Source organism: Ochotona curzoniae, unplaced genomic scaffold, assembly GCF_017591425.1.
Source record: "Ochotona curzoniae isolate NIBS_2020 unplaced genomic scaffold, NIBS_Ocur_1.0 scaffold_2587, whole genome shotgun sequence".
Classification (NCBI taxonomy): domain Eukaryota; kingdom Metazoa; phylum Chordata; class Mammalia; order Lagomorpha; family Ochotonidae; genus Ochotona; species Ochotona curzoniae.
This window is the reverse complement of record NW_024467096.1, coordinates 1,925,257-1,940,273: the sequence shown is the minus strand read 5'-3', so window position 1 is coordinate 1,940,273 and position 15,017 is coordinate 1,925,257. Positions and strand designations below refer to the sequence as shown.

The 15,017-nt window shown below is 42.5% G+C and overlaps 1 protein-coding gene across 2 annotated transcripts in view; it reads right to left on the bottom strand.

Moving 5' to 3' along the window:
• The window catches only part of CASR (calcium sensing receptor), a 28,801-nt gene extending 16,700 nt beyond the window's left edge, over positions 1 to 12,101 (bottom strand). The window contains exons 1-3 of one of the 2 annotated variants that reach the window (XM_041002808.1): positions 11,898 to 12,101; positions 9,187 to 9,493; positions 4,264 to 5,148 (exon numbers count right to left, since the gene is read on the bottom strand). In XM_041002808.1, the coding sequence (XP_040858742.1) occupies positions 4,264 to 5,148; positions 9,187 to 9,493; positions 11,898 to 12,082 (1,377 nt within the window). In that variant the 5' untranslated portion in view covers positions 12,083 to 12,101. The remainder of the gene's footprint in view (positions 1 to 4,263; positions 5,149 to 9,186; positions 9,494 to 11,897) is intronic. The other variant, XM_041002807.1, reaches the window with a different exon arrangement.
• Between the last annotated feature and the right edge of the window lie 2,916 nt (positions 12,102 to 15,017).

The window sequence follows — 15,017 nt, the reverse complement described above, 5'->3', positions numbered from 1 at the left end:
CAAAAAGAGAAGCTGGGTTTAAAATGTATTTAATGAAACAATAAAGAGAAATTTCCCTGATCTGGAGAAAGAATTGGGAAACAGAATGTAGGAGGGGCAAAGAACTGCCAACACGGTTGACTAAAAGTGGTTTTCACCATGACACGTGATAATCAATCTCTCTTCAGTTGAACATAAGGAAAAGATCCTTAAATATGCACATAAAAAAATCAATTTACCTATAGAGGAATGACAATCAGACTGCCCTCTCACAGCTGCTCTCTCACAGGAAACTATAGGCCAGAAGAAAATGGAAAGGCATATTCCAGATTCTAAGAGGAAATAATTGTTGGCCCAGAATAAGGTACTCAGCAAAGTTTTCCTTTGTCTTTGAAAATGAAATAAAATTCTTCCACAGTAAAGGAAGCTCAAAGAATATGCCTTTTCTAGACCTGCCCTACAATGATAAAGATGTTCTCTTGACAGAGAAGATTAATAGCACCCACTAAACCCAAAAGCAAATATGAACAATATCCTGGTAAAATAACAACAGAAGACTAAATCAAGCAATGAACAACCCATTGCTAAAATGGCAGGACCAAATTACCACCAAATTCATATTAATCCTGAATGTAAATGGCTTAAACTCATTACTCAAAGGTCACAGATTAATGACTGGATCCAAAAACAAAACCCATCTATCTGTTTCCAATGGGAGACACATCTCACCAACAAAGATCAGTGGAAACTATATCTCATGGATTTTGATGTTTTTTGTTTTTAGTTTCATTTCTTCAAAACACTTTTTTTTCTCATTAAATTCTTCACTGATTCATAGGTTATGTAGTAGCATCATTTTCTGCAAGAAGGATCTTGATTTTCTTTTTCATTTCTTCAGTGATACATTAGCCATTCAGTAACATATTATTTAACTTGATGGCATTGTAAATTTCTATTTTTTCTTCCTGTTGTTGATTTTGTTTTGTGGCTTTTCACTTAAGGGAATGTATAGTAACTGTGTAATGGAGACTATCATATCCAGATGTGAGGCTACAATGCAGCTTCTAAATCAAAGACTCCCAATGAAACTGTTAACTATATCCTGACAATAGGATGCTGGACTTTCTGCTATTGTCCATGCCTGTATTGATATACTTAAGTCTGTTTATGAAGAACTCTACTATTGTAATAATACAGGGGAAATCAGTGGGAGGTGATAGGGGACTTGAGGAAGGGTATGAGGGAAATTCCAGAGCCTATGGAACTGTGTAATAAAATAATAATAGTAGTAAACTTTTTTTAGACAAATAGAATCTGGAAATTCAGGGGAGGAATCAGGGTGAAGAAAGCATCAGAGAAGGGTATGAGGAGGGCTTGATTGCAATAGGGAGGCCAGAAAACAATTATGTGTTATATGGTATTAAATAACCAACATGTTATTTCTTAAGGCATATGAGTTGATTGACACACGTTAGGGGGAAAAGTCAACAAAGGAAAAATACCATGATTGATGCTCAGCTAAACAGAAGTGTTATGGTTTATTTTAGCCCGTTGAAGAACTTAGAAGCTTAGTCTGAATGTGTAAACAGCTAAAACAAAGAATAATGATGGGAAAGTGTCTGTGTATGTGTGAACATTATTTGAAAAGACTTCTAGGAAAAAGCGAACTTTGAAATAACAGAAAAGTTCAAGGTAGATAATGTTGATAGAAATGAAACTAAATGGGTCATATGGTGTGGGGATTTGGCTTAGGCAAAGATGTTGTGGCCAAAATGTAGTCAGGTGTTTTTTTTTTTTTTTTTGTATGTGTGTATGTGATGAGCTCCAAGGTAGGTTGAATTAGAAGCAAGAAAGCCCACAAAAACAAAAAACAAACAAAAACCACAAAAAGCAAGCATGAAATTATAGGTTGAGTTTCCTGAACTAGGTTGAATAGGTAAATGGCTTTCATATGGGTCTTAATCAGAGTAAATCATCACCAGTGCATCTCCTGCTGGAGACATAACCATGATTTTAAATTCTGGAGTGTTCACCAAAGGGTTTGAGGCCCAGAGGTTTAACGGGTACTCTTGACAAGTACAGAGGACATCTTGGCCATTGCTCAGGTGTTACTCCTGTCTCCTCTCTGGGATGCACTGTGTCAGATCATGTCTGAGTCAGGAGGACGTGTGCACCTGGACACAGGTCCCAGGAGATGTCTATGTACTGGGCATTTTACCTTTTGGTTGCTTTGCTTCTGTTTCCTCCTCTTCTTCCTAACAGTGTCCTAGCCTCCCTCTGGGGAACCTCTCATCTTTGCTCTTGGTCTGTGTAGCTGGGACGGACTCCTGCCACTGGAGAGGGATAGGTAACTCAGGACTGGTCAATGAGCAGGAATTCTGGGACTTTTCCAGGAGAACCTAGGGAGTAAGGAGATCCTAGCACCAGAGGGTTTAGGGCATACACTGCAAATTCTGAGTAAAAAGGAATAAAAAAGACAGAGACAAAATAACTGGCACCTAGAATATTTCTGAGATTTTTTAGTAACACGAGACACTAAATTTTCTTTTTTAGTTCTAAGGCATTTTGGTCTGGATTTTCTATTGAGCAACTGAAAGTCCCAATATCAACTACAGCCCAGCCCTTGGTGCTTTCCTCACAGGCTCCAGCTCGGGCCTTGACCATCTGGATCTTAACTCAGTGGTCTGAGAGATGAGTTACACGAGAAGAACTCCCGTGTTTCCACTGGAAACTTTCTTACCCTTCAGTCTCACTCTGGTCTTGGCAAACTTTTCAAGGGCCCTTCTTCCAGAACAATGGAAGGTAAGACAGGAGAGACAGTAGTATGTACTATGTAAAGATTATGTCTTTATTTTTCAGCATCGTGGCTCTTGAAGTTTATAAGTTAGACACAGTAGGTGCTGGACAACAATTAATAATATACTATCATAAAAGTTAGATGATGTGGTCTCTCAAGATGTTGCATCTTAGCATGATGTGAGATGAAATAATGCCTACATGAGGAAATGAAGTTAATGATATAGGCATTGTGACATAGTTAGGCTGTTATAAAACAAGTTACTTGAGCATAACATTGCAATTCCATGGCAGTTGATCTGATAGCTCAGATGGCTTTAAGTAACTAATGGGCAAGTGCTATATTTGGCACAGATCTGCTCTTTAAGCAGATGATCCCCATTCTAGGAGGGATGAATCTAAGCTTTCACTCATTCTACTTAGAAATGAGCATAACTTAAAGTTCATTAATTATTTCTGGCAACATTCACGCATCTTTGGATTGTGGTTGACTATGGGTACCTTAAATTTTGCAAATGCATTTTGCTTTCAAAAGAACCTTCGATGGACAGTCAGCCAGACATCATGTCCATTCTATAGGTGAGGAGATGTGACCTAAAGCAGTGACTTGCCAAAGATCACACAGCTTGGAAATGAGGGAGTTGGAAATTGGGGAGTCAGAGGTTGTGGCACTCAGCCTAAATGCAGGCATCCTTCCTCCTGCACTCATGCACTCTCTCCGACAGGTCAGTTTGGAATGGAAGGAATACAAAAGGAGACAACAGGGGCATATGCAAGACATGGACTGTTGGTAAGGTGTGAGTTGGACCAGACTATTTCTTTTAGAAGTTCCATGAAGTCAAAACAGAACATGATGTCTTTCTTACATGTGATTCAAAAACACAAACAAGACTGACTTATACAATGAGGGTGGCAACTCCACTAACATTCTTGGTTTCTTGGTGAGCACTGTGTCAGGGCTTCTTTTCAAAACCTTCTGCATCAACTAAAGCTGTGCCTTTGATTAGCATGTGTCCCAAGCTTGTGTCTAGTTGATCTGCTGGAGGTTCACCAGCATTTGTAACATAATGGCAAAGATGTGGCTGGACACAATAGCACTAGTCTTGGGCCCCTACAGGTATGGGACACTAAAAAGCATGCAATGTGTACTTGTTATTCATGAGGGAACCATCTCTTTTTATTAAGCCATTAGATAAAACACTCCACTCAGCACCAAGTCTGTTTTAGGATATTTAAAAATGTTAAGAGTGTATCCTTTAGGTATTCTGAACTACTGGATGAAAGGACAGTGAAGGTTTAAGAGATAATCAAATGAAATCACTCTCCGTTTTGCAGAAGTCAGTTGCTCGGACATTTGAAAGAACACCCTGAGTCTAAAGCTCCATTTCGTGGTTTCATTTGGATACTACCAGTCTGAAGTCACCACTGTGAATCAGCCCAGTTCTGCTTCATGACACACAGAATGGATTATCAAAGTGAAGGACGTACCTGCCAAGCCTCAACCTTCTTGATGTCTGCGCAGGAACCGTTGGTGAAGAGTCCTCTCCCAGGCAAGCAAGTGTATATATCCTGAAGGGCATGAGCGATGGAGTAGACTGCTAGGTACACGTTGTAGGAGATTCGTAAATGTGTGTAATCCATGTATGGGGTCTCCACGCTGCTGATGTTCTCAGCCCCTGTACAGAGAGGTCGGAAGGCAGTGGAGCTATTGCTTACCATGCTTCCACCCTCTTCGTGGCCTCTCAGGAAGGTGTCCACGGGCAAAGGTCCTTTAGCACTTTCTTGCAGGTGACAGTTAAATGTTTCTTCCCAGAACTCCTTGGCAAAACCATTGTGGATGGACTTCCTGGGATGGACTTTCTGCAGGAATTCCCGGAACCCTGGGATCTGACCAGCCTTCAGAGCAAATCCAATGGTGCCTCCGACCACATGGAAATATTCGGGCATGGCGATCAAGGAGGAGCTGGCCCAGGCCTCGCTGGCCAGCCAGATTCTGCCTGTGATATTGCGTCGGACAATTTCCTTGATGAGGGGTTCCAGGTCTGGGCCACTGGAGAAGACCACGATGACCTTAGCTGTGGAATTCTGGATCACCTCCACCACTTGCTGGATCTCTTTGTCATCAGAATATTGAGAGATGAGCTCACTGAAGTCGATGCAGATGTCCCGTTCCTCTGCTTCCTCTCGGAACTTCTCGATCCCTGGCCGGCCATAGTCGTCATCAGCTGCGATTGTGCCCACCCAGTTCCAGCGGAAATACTCAATAATGTCTGCCATGGCTGTGGCCTGGTGTTCATCGTTTGGGATGGTACGGAGGAAGGACTTGAACTGATTTTTATTGCTGAGGAGTCTGCTGGAGGAGGCGTAGCTCACCTGGAAAGAACCACAACACAGAGTGACTGTGCAGCGGAGCAAGGAGTCCAGCAAGTTTCAAAGCTGCTGTGGGGGCTGTCTTTTGAGCCACCATAGTCTCACACATCAAACATGCGTCTTCTGTGGAGGGGACGAAAGGGGGCAGGTAACTGGCATTGTGGAGGGGATGAAAGGGGGCAGGCAACTGGCATGTGTTCCATTGCAGCCTGGATACCCCAGCCCCTGTTAGTCTCTTCTGGAGCACCTATATTCCCAGGGAGTGGGTGATTCTTCAGAAATATTGAGGGTGTGGGGGAAGGGTCTGGCCGTAAACTCAACCCAGCCATAGTGAGACCTCCTTCCTCCTTCAAGTTTGCATGCATTGTTTTCTTCTCACCTCCCCTCTGCAGCCTCAGTGGTCATAACAGATCCCACTACCCATTTTCTGTCTAGTTCTGATCTGAACACTTGACTTCTCCCCACCCTAAGGAATACTTGGTTTATAACCCATGTGTGCAAGAACCTGTGCCTCACAAGCTTGAGGCTCTTCAGAGAAGCCCTGAGGAGCTCGTTTTTATTCCATCTCATAGCCTTCTTCCTATCCTCCAGCTTTCCCTCCTCTTCCCCTCCCCCCCAGTGCTTCAGAATCACCCTCATCACAGTCACTTCTAGAAACTTTTCATCTCTTAGGCTCACTTAGCTATTTAGGTGGATGAAATTCAGTTCCCCTTGCACCTCAATGACAATGACAGGCATTACAAAATGCCTGAAAAAAATTCTTTCTTGTCCTAAGAAGGTTCAACTCCCATCCGGAGCCATTTCTTTCCATTCAGTTCCAGGTGATGGCTGATCTGGTTTGACAAGCTATTCCTATGGATTTATAAAACCTTACGCAGGCTGAACAGAAGTCCTGTGAAGCTGTCTTCAGAGGTCCTCACTCTCTAGGATGTGGCCATTATCAAATCATCATTAATGTGGGCCACCAGGGAGAGCAAGCTTTGCCATATCTGTCAGAAGACATTGTCTAAAGAGGCTCCTCCAGTTTCTGCGAAGCATTAATTGGTACTGAGCTCCCCAACTCTCTGTTTTTGACATTATGGCAAACACATAAGATGTGTAACTGGTCAACCCTAATGGGGGTTCTCTGATTGTCTAGCATCTGCAGAGTCATTGGCCCAAAGTTTGGAGGTGTGCGAGTGTCCAGATCTTCTATGGGACAGGCGTTGGTCCATTCACAGCACTCAGTGTGTGACTGTGACTCAGCAATTAGGAACACATTGTTTCGAAAAAATAAAATTATATTTTATGTATTTGTTGAGAGTTACAGAGAGGGAGGAGGAGACAGACATACGACACGAGAATATGTACACATACACACACACAGAAAGAGGAGAGAGAGAGAGAGAGAGAGAGAGAGAGAGTTTGAGTGGGAGAGAGAATCTTCTCTCTCCACGGGTTAGAAGATCACTCCCCAAATGGCCACAGTAACCATGGCAGAGCCAGGTCAAAGCTAGTGGCCACAAGCTTCTGGGTCTCTAACATGGGTTCAGACACATTAGCAGGAAATTGGATTGGAAATAGAGCAGCTAGGTCTTGAACTAGCACCCATATGAAATGTTAGCAACTTAACCTGCTGTGACAAAGCACCAGCCCCAAGAACAAAACATTTCTGCACTCAACAAAATCTTTTCTAGGAAATGAAGTAATGTTTAATATCTTGTGCTCTCCAGAGAGCTTTTAAAACATAGTTTTTTTTTTTTTTAAATACAACTTGAAGACATTTGGGGGAATGGCATTTTAGTGTTTATCATAAGTTGATAATTTTTCCATAGACTGTTTCTAAATGGAGTTTTCCCAATATGCTGCTTCTTATCAGTGAATAGCTTCTTCATTAAAAACACAAAAGGCATTTTTGTATGGGAAACTGGGTTTTACTTGGCTAAAGGGCAAGTAAGATCTTTCTTTGGTGACTAGTTTTAGATCTGTAATCTGGAATTGGCTATTTTTCCTTTGATCTGAATAAAGCCTGTTGTTCTTCCACAGACATTTATGAGGTAGATGGTTAAATGAAATAATTGGTCTAAATTCTAATATTTTTTAGAAGGTTTAGTTAACATGTGCTCCTGAATCAGGGTTTTGCAAATGCTAAATCTACCATCTCATAAATTCACCCATTATTTCTTGCTTCTAAATTTTTTGGAAAAAAAAGGCCAGAAGAATTTTAGAGATATAAAAATTAAAACAAAAATATTCTCCTTGGATATGCTCCCTTCAAAGATGCACTTAAAATATTTGTCATATTTTCCAATAACAACCTAAAAAGTGGGGTAAATACACCTTAGGTGCTTTGCTTTTATCCTCCCCATAAAAAAACTCTTAAAAAAACACAGAAACACAGAACTCTTAAAAATTATTAGTACAAAGAGGGAGATTTCCATGGATGATTCAGAAAATTTCTAACCGGCTTGCTCTAGCTGCTCTGCTTCTCCCATCCACTGGGTGGCATAACTGGCATTAGAAATGCATTGGTGTCTCACCCTACCAACAAAGAAGGGATTCCCAGATTATACACAAGATCCTACAAAGGAGCTTTCAAAACTCCCAGTACCCAGGTTGCGTCTCAACTCAATTAACCTCAGATCTCTGGTGACACTCAGGTATCCATACTTACAAAGCCTCCACGTGATTCCAGTATGAGCTGGACAGCCCAGAATGACAGTGCTGGGGATGAACTCGCATCCTGTTGCTGGGTTTATCACTACAGTCTTCTCTGCACTTCTCTAATTCACGTGCAATGCTCTCTGACCTTTCACCTGTACCTCCACGGATGAAAATCTGTTCTTCCATCAGTTGATGCCAATTTTGTCTTTTGCCTATTGGCTATGAGGTGATGGCAGCCTACATTGCATTTCAAATTGTACTGGGCAATTCAGAAATGTAAATATGCCCAACACATTTGCTCACGTGGGATTTGTCACTCTGGCAGAAAGTGCCTAACCCAGGGTTGCCCCACGGGAATCACCTTTAACTCCCTGTGGTAGGATTCCGTGAATGATGACAAGGCTTTCCTCATCGTGATGTGTGTGTAAATGGATAATGGCCATTCCCAGGATAGAAGCAAGAATCGATTGAGGGCACTCTTAATTGATTTTAAATATAAACATGAAAAAGAATACATTTAAAGTAGTCTTTATAATTTAATTTAAAATTTGACATAAGGGGTGTGCCACCATTAAGTCATGGAAGCATCCATGGGCATTTAAGTTATTTTTAATTCTCCACTTTCCAACATTATAAAATGATGTCCTTGATCTCTTTCTACATTTTAAACTGAGAAAAGAGTTTACCTATATAGTGCTAAGGGGAAAAAAAATCAGGCAATCAAATGATAGCTAGAGTTTACTATCATCTTTTTTTGTGTGTGTGAAAAACGCAACTTTGTTTATCAAAGAGTTTATTGTAGCGAACAGTTAGTATCTGCTAATGCAATCAGCTCTCCACCTAGGCTGAGCTCCTGCATGCCGAAAGTGGTTTATTCATATGCATTCTATGCAAACATGCCAAATAACATGGAATGTTCTCCATTTCTAGACTAGGTGATGCCATTTTCAAGCTCTGTTTTCCTTGAAGCTGATTTTTCCTCCAGACAGCAGAGAAGCAGAGAGCTTTAAGGAAATAGGACTGGGGATAGATGTTTTGCATTTGCAAAGTCTACAAAGCAGGGTCTCATTCCTCTGACTGAAAGTACAATTCTTACTAAAGGATTTAAGTGGGAAATGTGTAACTCAACACTTTGGAAGAAAAAAAAAAGGGCAGAGTTGTATACAAGGCGCACTTGAAAAATTTGGGGAGATTAGTGAAGGGACTTTACTGACATTGGAGTTCTAAGAAATTCCACATGGTTATAAGGCAGTGCCCCAACTTAACACAGGGTCTTTTTGGCTGACATAAAGCCAAAGGCAGGAAAACAACAAATTGCAAGGATATTGTGGCTCTCTCCCCTGAAAGCTTGCTTCTCCTGCCGCCTTCCCCAGCTCCCCATCTACAAAAGCTCAGTACCTGGGGAATGTAGAAGAGCCCCAACAGGTTGGCCACTGCCGTGGAGACGCCTGAGCCAGTGGCTCCCACCACTGCGATAGTGGAAGGAATGTGCTCTGAGCAATTGCAGAACTCATCAAGGTTCAGAGAATCGATTTTGTTCTGGGCAACAAAACTCAGTGTGGCCTCCAAAGCCTTGGAAACGGTGTTGCAAGTGTCGAAAATCCTGTATCCCAGCGTCATGTTGGGAAGAAGGGCTGGGCTGCTGTTTATCTCCTCGATGGCGAATATCATGGCTTGTAACCAGCGAAAACCGCGGAAATTATACCTGCAAGAAAGAAGGGGGTGTGAATGGAGGTTCTTACGGTAAAGACTGGGAAAAGCTGGGTTTCAATCCTGACTTTGTTACTGCTGGGCTTGATGGCTCACTTTTGGAAACTCGGCTCTTTGTAAGAGGGTGATAGAGTGCTTGCTCATAAGGGGGTGGTGAGGCTGACACAGCGATGTGAGAATCCCAGTGTGTGCTCCACACGGAGTTCAGTGACAAGAGTAACTCAAGATTGGTGCTGGTAATTCACTGCATTGTTTCTATCTGTTGACTGCAGCAAAGGGTTTGCAGTAGGAGAAGTGGGGTCACTTTCAGAAAAGTAATATATAGATTTAAAGAGGAAAGGTATTAGGAAAAATATGAATGGATTAGGATAAGAATATGTGGGGGCTGAAATAGTCTTGGACTTGTAGAGTCACAAATTTAAATGACAACTTTACAGGTCAAAGGAGAAGGGGAAATGAAACAAAATGAATGTAAACAAAAACAAAACAGAGGGGGAGAGATGGAAATGGCATGCTTTGGCTTCTTTATATTTAAAATTAAAAAAAAATGTTACATGCACTGATTTTCAAAGAAGAATGGTAAAGATCAAGCAAATGGAAAACCAGGATCAGCAACATCATTTTCCCTCTTCTAGCATTTGGCTTAGAGTAAGGGCTCAGCGAATGTGCTGAGTCAGCGTGCCAGGGTCCAGAGGGAAAAAGAGAACTGCCCAGAAGGTTCTCCCTTCATACTCTGAGCTGCATATTTGAGCTTGGTAATATGAGAAATAGGATCCATTATACTTCATCATATTCTTCAGATTTCCAAAGTTCCTGGAGTAACCTTAAAAAATATTCATTTATTTGAGAGAGATAACTCACTTCAGATCTCCCATTTGGTGGCAGAAACCCAGTTACTTGTGCCATCACCAGATGCCTCCTGTGGTCTGCATTAGCTGGCAGCTGGAGTGAGGCATGGAGGGTGAATAGTGGACCCTGGCACTCTGAGATGGAAATGGGCATCTTATTAGCTGGCCAAATGCTTGCCTCTTGATCCAACTTTTAATGTAATATCCTCTCTTCAGTTTCCCTAAGCTTCCTTCATATGTTTGTCTAATTATTCATTGTAATAACCTGCCAAGTTGTTCAGATACATTATAAAATTTCTCTTTACATAAAATACCTATATGGCTGAGCTGATTTTACTTAGCTTTTCTGCATTCATTGCACTATGAATGGAAATCCAGCTTGGCTTGGTCAGTCCTAGTGTTTGTCGGTCAGCCTCAGGAAGACTGAGCAAGTTCTGAGCCTTTTCAAGAAGTCACAAATTTCAAAAAGTCCTACTCCTGTTCAGAAGTGGATCAGGACTTGGGGTGCAGTTCTAGTCTTTGGTGTCCAAATTCCGGGGGTGACACCGAGTTTCACTGCCATCTGTCAGGGGTCAGGTACTACTTGAAAGGACTGCACCAAGAGATCATGACAGATGAAAAAGCAGCAGAGGTAGGGCTCCAGAACAGGGAGGAGTCTAGAATTCATGTCCTGGAGGAAATAGTGCAAAAACCGACTGTCTGGTCTGGACAGAAAGACATTTTCTAGGACATAGCAACTCAGAGTCCACTGAGAGAATTAGGTTCTGTGCTGCTCCATCTGTGTCAGGTGTATTCTGTGTTTGCAGAGGTGGGATGGAGATGCATGATGAGGGTGGGGTTAGATCCAGTCTGCTATGAGACTTTCTAATGTGCACAGTTCCAAACACTGTGGACTACAGTTTGAAGTTTCCTGGATCATGCCAACAATTGAGGTTTCTTTTAACTATAAATTACGTTATTATTGTTGTTGTTGTTATTGTTGTAAGTGAGCTGGGTGTGTGTTGTGGCCCAGAAGGTTAAGCCACTGTTTGGGACACCTGTGTCTCCATATTAGAGTACCTGGGTTGAGTTCCACCTCCGCTCTAGATCCAGCTTCCTGCCAATGCTTCCTTCAAGGCAGGAGGTGATGGTCCAAGGATTTGGGTCCTGGCCACCCACATGGTAACACTGGACAGAGTTCCCAGTTCATGGCTTGGGCCTGGTTCAGCCCACGCTGTGGCAGGCATCTGAGGAGTACCTAGTGGATAGAAGATTTCTCTCCTTCCCCCTCATGGCTTGGGCTTCCATTAATCAATGCTGTTGCCAGATAAGCAATGACGGTGAATTGGCCGCCAAGTGACCAGGCCTGTTTCAGGGACTTTCCTACTCTGTATCCTTGACATTTTAGTTTTGGGAAAAATTCTTTAGAAAATAAAAGCAAAGCAGTGAGAGAAACAATAAGCCCCAGGATGACCACCAAGCCCTGGTGGTGAGAAGAGAAGACCAAGCCTGACCCAGCTGCTTGGTGCTTGGGAAATGGAGCAGCCCCGAGGATTGGGCTCCTTCTCTTACCTGATACATTCCACAGACTCTGGCCGGGATTTCAGATCTTGGTCTTTGGCAGCTACTCCAAAATGAATAGGGAAGAGCCCCCCAAGGATAATGTCTCCCTTCTTCTGGGCTCGCTGATCAGGCCCATAGGCAGAGGAGTGCCAGGCAAGGGCGAGGAGAATGAGACAGTGGCTGTGAAGTGCCATGACTCTGCCTTCTCTCCAGCAGAGACACACGCGTGCCAGGGGCCTGAGGCCCTGCGAGGCTTCCCTGAGTGCTGCTGGCTCCCTGCAGTGGAGGCGGTGGAGGCGCAGAGCCTACAGGGAGATTAACGACAGAATGGAAGCCGTGCTGTCTGCATCTCTGTCCCGTCCTCCGCAGCGGGTTTGTGCAGCAGGTGGGCCTTGAGTCTTTAGAAGTTGCATTATGTAGAGATTGTGGGGGATGCTTTCTAAAACAAAAAAGAGACAAAACAGATTCAAACAAAATGAAATCCCATCTTCTTAGGATGCCCACTTCAGAGGTGCCTCAGAATTTCCACCTGGAGGAACTTGGGGGATGGTAGCTGACAGGGAAGACATGGCTTAGAGGCACATTTAACATCTCTTTATGTAAATACAGAGAACACCAACGGTCCTGTTGGGGGAAGAACTGGGCTTGGTTTTTAGAAGGCACATTGGACCTCACTGATAGTGTTGCTGGATTGTAATCCATTCATCCCTCTACATGAATGATGCATAGGATTGGCACTATAGTTCCAGCTTCTTGTATTATGTAAATATTAATGATATTTTATTCAGCACACACATTTTTATAGAATACAGAATGAGTGATACTTACATTCAAATTTGACTTTGAGCTATACAAAAAGGTCAGTAATGGCAACTATTTTATTTTTTAATTATCATGATAGCTATGATAGCTTCTCTCTGCCTTTGTTTTTTGTTTGTTTTGTGTTTTGGTGAAGATCAAAATGACACTCTACAAGCCTCTTAAGAATCAAAGGTTCAGATAAATCAGGGATCACAGGATAGTTTATAAAACCCAACCACTGGATCCAGAGGTACGAGCTCCTACTATATAGCATGACCAACTTGACTAGCTTGATAGGAACCATCCAATCTCCTCCCTCTGCACCCTGATTGGTAGTCCAGTAATCAGAAATACGGCTAAGCCCATGGCCTCTCTTGAGGTTTAGGGCCCAGCATGAGAATGGTCAACTGTTTATCCCCATCTGCACATCCTACAAGTGCTTCTACCAAGTAGATCTTCACTGATTCCCCTCTCAACATTGTTCCTCTTTCATTGTTTACAGAAAATAACCTGCCACCCACAAATTCACAGAATGAGGAGCCAACCTTGCCTCTCCTCACTCTCGTTGCCCTCCTTGTTCAATCACCAAATCCCATAGATTCTCCCTGGCATCTAGCCACGCCTCCACACTTCCAAGGCCATTATTTCATACCTGGATTTCTGCAATTATTTCCTAACTGACCTTCCTGCTTCCTGGCCTTAGGTTCTTTTGGAAATCTTTGGATGCAGTAAAACAAGTGGTTTGGACTCTGCAGTTGGACCTTTGTGCTTTGAATTGCAGTTCCACTTTGTGGGACAGTCACTTGACCTCTGGGATCTCAATAAAATGACACTGGATGTGCCATCAATGCAGTGCAACTGGTCAACTCACAGAAACTTCTGGCTATAATACAAATGTCATGCAAGTCTCACACTAGGTTTGAATTCCGTTCTGTAGCTTTACTGAATCTCTTTTGGTTTCTTAAAAACCCTAGAATTTGTAAACGCCCAGACCTCACACATGCTGCTTTCCCTACTTGTTCCCACTGGCCTAAACTTGGCTGGAAAACATCTGCTTGCCTTTGAGCTCTCAGGTGTCCATGATTGTGGGGTCTTTGTGTGATGAAAGAAAAGATCTCCCTCTGGGGCAGACACAGCCTTGCCCTAAGGTGCACAGCTTGAGGAGTGGAGCACAGGTTCAATTTCACTCCTGTTTGACCTCTCATTTGTGCAGTAAGCAACTTACAGGACTCTCCCAGGAACTGTCCCTGAACGCTCTCAGACCCAAAGGGTCCAGTTGGAAGAACACAGCATTTTACATCTCGAATGTGGGAGAGTCCTTCTTACAAGACTCATGACCTTTTCTTAGTTATGCGTGTGTTTGATTCCAGAGTCCGAGCTTTTAATCACTGTTGTATATTTCCTCTTGTCTCTTAAAGTCCCACTTCTCCCTCCAATAACCATTCCAGCTAAGGGTTTTGGGTCCCCAGGGAAACAGCACCCCAGAAGGCACCTGCCTTTTCTGAAACTGCCTTTAGCAATGTCTGGATATCTATAACCTATGTAATTTTCTGACTCCAGTTCTGCTTTTAGATTTGGGAGTCCTTCTTTGGATCTTGGTCATATGTTTGTTTCTGCCCTTGATGAGTTCCTGTGCTGAGACGTGGAACTATACAAGGGACAAATGCATGTTCCCATCCTCAGGGGCTCCCAGTCCAGTGGACAAGTACACTGGCATAGAGATAATGGATGTATCTCCACATTCAGAAGTGAATGAAATGGGGGGAGGGGTTAGGGGAATCCCAGAGCCTATGAAACTGTGTCATCAAACGAAATAAATAAATAAAAAAGAGAAGAAGAAGTAAATGAAAACAACTGTTACTTTCTCTACTTTCAGTTTTGGCCCCCAACACTTAGTACAATGTTGAGAAAGTAAATCTTGAGTAAATGTTTGTTGAATGGATGCGGAAAGAAACCAAAATTAGCATGTATCCATCTGGGTATTTTGTTATGTGTTCTATATTTTAATCCTCTCAACTGTTTTGTAAAGAGGAAAAGACCAACTCAACATTCTAGATGGTGAATAGTCTCCATATTGTCAGCTTACTCAAATAAGAAATTCTGGCACTTAAATTAAGAATGCTTCAAGACCTCAGCATTTTAAGGAGCCCACTAAATCAGGCAGAAGAAAGGACATTATAACTAATGAGGCTAAGTCAGTGGGACCTGTTAAATTTTTCTAGTGAAAGATTAACTACATGGGGAAAGTTTATTAACTTCATTACTCTGTTCAACAGAAAATTCATGGTAAGAAGTAATAGATGAAGGAAGAGATCATTTTACAAGAAT